This window comes from Nicotiana sylvestris, chromosome 11 (genome assembly GCF_000393655.2).
Source record: "Nicotiana sylvestris chromosome 11, ASM39365v2, whole genome shotgun sequence".
Classification (NCBI taxonomy): domain Eukaryota; kingdom Viridiplantae; phylum Streptophyta; class Magnoliopsida; order Solanales; family Solanaceae; genus Nicotiana; species Nicotiana sylvestris.
The window spans coordinates 49854830-49860789 of record NC_091067.1 but is presented as its reverse complement, the minus strand read 5'-3'; the positions used below and the strand labels follow the sequence as shown (position 1 = coordinate 49860789).

At 37.3% G+C, this 5960-nt stretch overlaps 1 protein-coding gene across 1 annotated transcript; it reads left to right on the top strand.

Moving 5' to 3' along the window:
- The first annotated feature begins 379 nt into the window (after positions 1 to 379).
- On the top strand, positions 380 to 694 carry LOC138881019 (uncharacterized). Its single transcript, XM_070161211.1, has one exon. The coding sequence runs from the start codon at positions 380 to 382 to the stop codon at positions 692 to 694; it is 315 nt and encodes a 104-aa protein (XP_070017312.1).
- The last annotated feature ends 5266 nt before the right edge of the window (positions 695 to 5960 follow it).

Below are 5960 nucleotides of genomic sequence, written 5' to 3'. Positions count from 1 at the left end.
AAAAATCAATTCTGGAAAGAGAGGGAAACAGGAAAAATGAAAAAGAAGAGCCATAACATGTCATCCACTTGATCATTGGAGGAATCGACATCCCATAGGAACCTATTATCAAAAGAACAAAAATATCCATCACCAGGGAAAAACAAACTCGAGGTTATATACCTGAGGACGCTCTCACATTCAGCGAAGAGGATATCGAGGCCCTGCCTCAGCCTCATAACGACTCATTGGTAATTTCTTTCCTTGTGAATACATTTCAAATTAAATGTGTGCTTATGGATCTAGGTTGCTCGACCAAGATTATCAGGACGAGGGTGGTGTAGTAGTCGGACTGCTCAACCAAATCGTGCCCGCCTCTCGAGTCCTTGACAAATTCAACATGGCAAGTGAGATGACGAAAGGGGAAATTACCCTCCCGGTCAACGTGGCCAGCACAACCCAAAATGTCAAGATCCACATCATCGAAGGAGACATGAGATACAATCCCTTACTCGGAAGGCCATGGATACACTGCATGAGAGCAGTACCATCAACCCTTCATCAAATGATGAAGTTTCCAACAAAGGATGGAATAAAAACAGTATACGGGGAGCAAAATGAAGCAAGGGAGATGTTTGCGGTGCACGACGTAGCTCCGTCATCGACACCTTCAACATCGAAGGAGCCTAAAGATAAGCAAATAGCGAAGTTGTAGTGTTTACATTGAAAATGGCAGTTACAATTAGATTTGATTTGGTAATTCTAAAAATACGTGATTTATTTTTATGCTAGTTGTTAGGTAGTAGATGCTAAGTGTGAGACTAGAAAATAAGATAAGGGTTTAAAGGCAGTATGTTAAGCAAACCGAGTGTCCGAGATTCGGGGCCTCGAGCTAGCCTATACGGGGCCTCGAGGTCGAGATGAGTGCTAGGTTGTGACCGGCCGATAAAGGTCTAACAATTCTAAGAGCTTTGATAAGAGCTCTTTATGATCAGTAATGTGTAATAAATGAAGAACAATTAATGAAACACAATAAATATTAGTAATAGAATCAAGGGAGAGTGTGTTTAAGTTAGAGAGCAGATAATGTTCTTGTATATTGAATATTTTGTTTCCTTTTACAAAATGACAAGGGTCCCCTTTATATATCAGGGGGAATCCCAACATTGTACAAATACATTTATTACAAAGATATATGGCTGGTACAACCATTTAATGCGACGGTATGGGCTCGTGCTAGCCTAATAGACTGGGTCAACCTTAATCACGTGCCTTGGGAACTTCCCGTTTTTCCATCATAACTACCGATTTACACTACCCCGAGGTCGAACGTTGAGAACCCTTCGGGGTTGAACCTTCACCCTTGCCTCGAGCCTTTGGAGACGTGTTTATAAAATGCCATAATGACCATTATTGATACCTAATGTTTCCTTATATATTTTCAATATGTAAAATACCTTCAAAATAGCATATGTATGAATATATAAGCATGTCCAAGAGTTTTATTATTTTTTCATAATTTTTAAAGGTTTTTAAGTTGATTTAATTCCCCCTTTTTATCCATAAAATCCCAATAATTATTTCCAAAATTATTATTTTGATAATTCATCTATTGGCTTTGTATATTTATGCCAAAATATGGCTAAAGTAATTTTTACATATTTTTACAATTTTATTTAGTATTTTAATGCAATATTAGTCCTTTTAAGGTTTAATTAGGTTTTATACTCATATAATTGGGTCCTGTATTTTTAAATTGTTAATTATGCCTCATAAATCATTTTAGCCTTTTAAATTAATTTTCAGAAACTATTTACTATTTTTTGTAAATTAAAAAGTGAAAACTAGCTAATTAAATAACAACCCCTTTTGTATTTCAATTCTAGCCCAAATTGGACCCCAATTCCCTAGCCTAATTTTAATTTAAACTCTAGCCACGCCTTTTAAATCCTACCCATGCCCAGATCCCCACCTACCCCATCAACAGTCCCCATTTTCCCTTCCTAAAATAAACCCAAACGACCCCCTATCCTAATTCATTTCCTACCAACCCGCCGCCCTTGAATCCCCTTTCCACTCCAATTCTCTATGCAACCTCACTCAAACCCTAGCCGTCGCCGCCACCCAAACCAACCCTAATCACCTTTGATCCTCACTAAATCCATGGACTCGCATGGCTGTTTGAGACGTGTGCTTGTCTCCTACGTCTCCTGATGCCCCGCTTTTGTGATTTCGTGCAAAGATCTCAAAGTGATCTAGTCCAGTCCTTGCTCAACTTCTATCCATGGTTTTTTTCCGGCCATCCATGGCCGTTCGAGTAAGATCTGCGACTTTTTCGGCTAGATCGATAACTTTTAAAGGTTTTCTTACTTTTTCTGGGTTCTCCGAAACCCTAGCTTTAAGGATTTTCCCATCTTCTTTCAGATCTGCCTTAGATCTGCATATATTATGAACCTCTTAGTGTTGTTCTCAAAGGTTTCTCCGATTTATTTTTTCAAAATTACTATTCGTCTTCAAAGATTAGGGTTTACTTAATCTCTTTTAAAAGACTTCTCCTTGGATTTTCAGTGTTGTCATATGATTTTACTAGGTTTAAACGATTTGTTTATGTTTTCTTCTACCTAGTTTATCGTGTTGAAAACTGTAAGTCTTTTTGGTTTGTCTGGAGTTTTGGAACTATCTTTGTTTATTTTGTATGAATACCGGTTTCGATTTGGGTTCTTCACGGTTAGATCCCTTTTCTTTGTTTGTGTTGGATGATTCTGAGTTCTTATCTCTTTTTAACTCAATTTTGTTAAAACCCTAATTTGTTAAAGTTTTTCTTTACTTGTTTCTGACCTTCTTTACCTGTTAGTTTGGTTTTCCACTCTGGTTTTATGTGTTAGACATGACTACTTGACTTGTTGATTACCATGTTTCGAGTGGGTTCTTTTACCACTGGGCCCTTAGCCTACTCATGTCACTCTTGTACGTTTGTGTTCATCTGGTTTGCTTCTTTTGTCAATATGTTTGACCCTGCATGTCTGATACGCCTGTTCAGTCTTTTCTATTTATATGTTGAAGTGCAGGATTATGACTCCTTCTTGATTGATCTTGATTTCCTTAAGTTATAGTTTGATTGCAAGGATTTCTTATAAACCCATAATTTTACTCGTTTGTTTAAGTTGATTGATTCCCTTCCTTTATTTGTTGTGATGTTTCACCCCTACTAAATCCTTTCCCCAAATCAAGTATATTCTGTACCTAGACTCAATTATATACTCTATAACTTTACTACCCCCTTTTATGGTAAAAATCAATCTTTCTCAAATTGATTTTCTTTCCTTAAGTTACCCCTATTAGTATCTGTTAAGCTGCAATTCCTTGTTTAAAGGGGAATACTTGTATAAATGAGATTCTGATTATGATTACTTCCATATTTGTGTTAAACCTTTACTTGTTTCTTTATTTTTCCACTAATTTTCAAAACTATAAAGCCCTAAGTCTTTCATTAACAACACATGAACAACTAGCTCAGAACATACACATACACATTCAAACTTTCTTTTCTTTCTCTACTACTTGTGCTATTGCTTTGTCTAACCGGCTGAAAGCTAATGCTAGACTGTGGAACTCTGATTGCTTTACTTTTTTCTGCAATTCGCTCCTTCAACTGGTATATTCTTACTTTAAATTCTGAAACTCAACTTTCTTTGTTCCCTTGTTTGTCAATCCTTGTCTCTTTCTGCACCAGCTTAATGGCTCATGCTGTTAAATTGTACTTTTTGCTTACTATTTTACTCAACATGCTTAAAATTCTGCCCTCTTTTATTCAAATGTGATCAACATGTTTACTTGTTCCTGTTTATGCCCCTCAACTAGCATGTCTCCTAATGTACCTAATTCATAACTAATTATGTGTTTCCGATTTGGGTCCTCTATATCCCCAACCCCTACTCCCCTATTTGTAACGGCTGAAGTTGTACTACTCTCTGAACTTGTTCAGTGTGTGTTGTTGTTGCTCCCATCCCCTTTCCATTTTAAAAACTATTTTCACTAATGCAACTCTTCTGCTGTTTTACAAACTCATTTCAAACATGCTGATTTAAAAATTGTTTTCTAACTCAACTCTTTTGAGTCTATGTCAAGCACTCTCACATGCACACTTAGACTACTAGGTTCTGCCCCTTTTGTGTGTGCCTTGCCTTGGGACCCTAGAGCTCCCTCTAAACTTGGACACATAAGAGCTGGCCCTTCCACACTACACTCACTCTGTTTGGTTATGCAATCTAGGTGTGAGCACTGCCCGAGATCCCTTGAGGTCCTTAGGGAACTCTAACACACCCAGATATGAGAAAGGCTACAGAACAATATTGGCATTTGAGGTGGTTTATTACATAACTCAGAGAGGAAATCAAAATCATGCTTCATATAGTTGTAACTTCTTATTTTTCATTTCTTATGAAATTCTATCACATGGTCTGTAATAATTCGTAAACAAGTATTGGGGTGGCTAGCGAAAAGGGATAGGGTAAATATGCATGCCATAATTTGTTATGGGTAGAAAACATGTTATTTGGTTTATATTCCTAATTGTACAATAGAAACCATGCTTAGGATTCATAAGATGCATTAGAAATCATGTTCTTAGGACTTATGTTTCTTGCTTCAGCACCTCACTCATTGATCCATGCTCTATGTCCATGCATTTAGAAATCCTGCTCGTAGGGAAATTCTGCAATCCTGTCGTGTGCATTTAGAAATCCTGCTCTTAAGAAATTCTGCAACCCTGCCATATGCATTTAGAAATCCTGCTCTTGGGAAATTTTGCAATCTTGCCATATGCATTTAGACGTCCTGCTCTTAGGAATTCCGCGTCATGAGTTTTATACATGCACCTTAGACACCATGTTTTAGGATCGTATTTGCACTTGCATTCACATTTAGTGTAAATTGCTGATTATAAAAGAGGTAAAAAAATAGCTTTACACTTGATTATGCCGTTTAAAATAACTGGTAACAATCTATACACTTGATTAGAACAACATGCTCTTAGGGTAAAATAAGCTCCAAACCGTCTTTTAATAATTCTAAATAATTGTTGCATCTCGCTTTGCGCCTAGGCAAACTTAGGTAACTGCTTAAATAAAAACCTGGAATTGCCTTTGTCTAATTATCAAATGTTAAAATTAGTAGGCAAACCTGATTTAGATTTCTTTTCTGAGTCACGTAATAAATATGGTTCTGATGTTACCACTTAAACACCCTGCTTTAGGATTTTAAATTCAGACATTAATTGTGTATGAGTCATGCTGTCTATGTGCATTATTTGTGGAGGCATATCTGAGCCTTCTGCTTGTTTTCTGTGTTTTCCCCCCTTTAAATGTATTCCTACTTGTTTTGTATGTCGCCTTTGTATTTTGCCTTTGAAACTGAGGGTCTGCCTAGAACCTCCTTATAGGATAGGAGTCCTAAATTCCTCCGGGACTGATAGGAAGGGACGAGTAACAACATGCAATAAGAGTCAAGACCAACCTTCGCTTAATTACCTTTACGGGGCGGGAAAGGGTAGATATGGATATGATGACCGGTGCGCTAATACCACGGGCATCCCCTCTTTTGAGGAGTATCACACCGGGTATTGCATTGATGTGATCTATATTACAAACAAACCTAGGACACCCCTTTTACATTCATAAGCATGCTTAGATTGTAACTCTTTTCAAAACCTTGCTTTCATTAATCGCTTTCAAACACTTGTGTATTTAAATCCCCTATTATTTGCGCCCTACTTGTCTATTTGCTAATAGTACAAATTAACAAAAAACTGTTTGGCCGAAAATCACAATAGTGGATACTGAGGGGTGCCTAACACCTTCCCCTTAGGATAATTTCAAGCCCTTGCCATATCTCTGGTTATCAAACGTAGTTGTAGATGAACCTTGTAGGTGCCCTAACGTACCTTAAAATCGTTAGGTGGAGACTCTTCAATAATGCAAATC

Excerpts from the sequence above, each read along its gene's own strand:
- LOC138881019 (XM_070161211.1), top strand. The coding sequence starts at position 380 with ATGGCAAGTGAGATGACGAAAGGGGAAATTACCCTCCCGGTCAACGTG.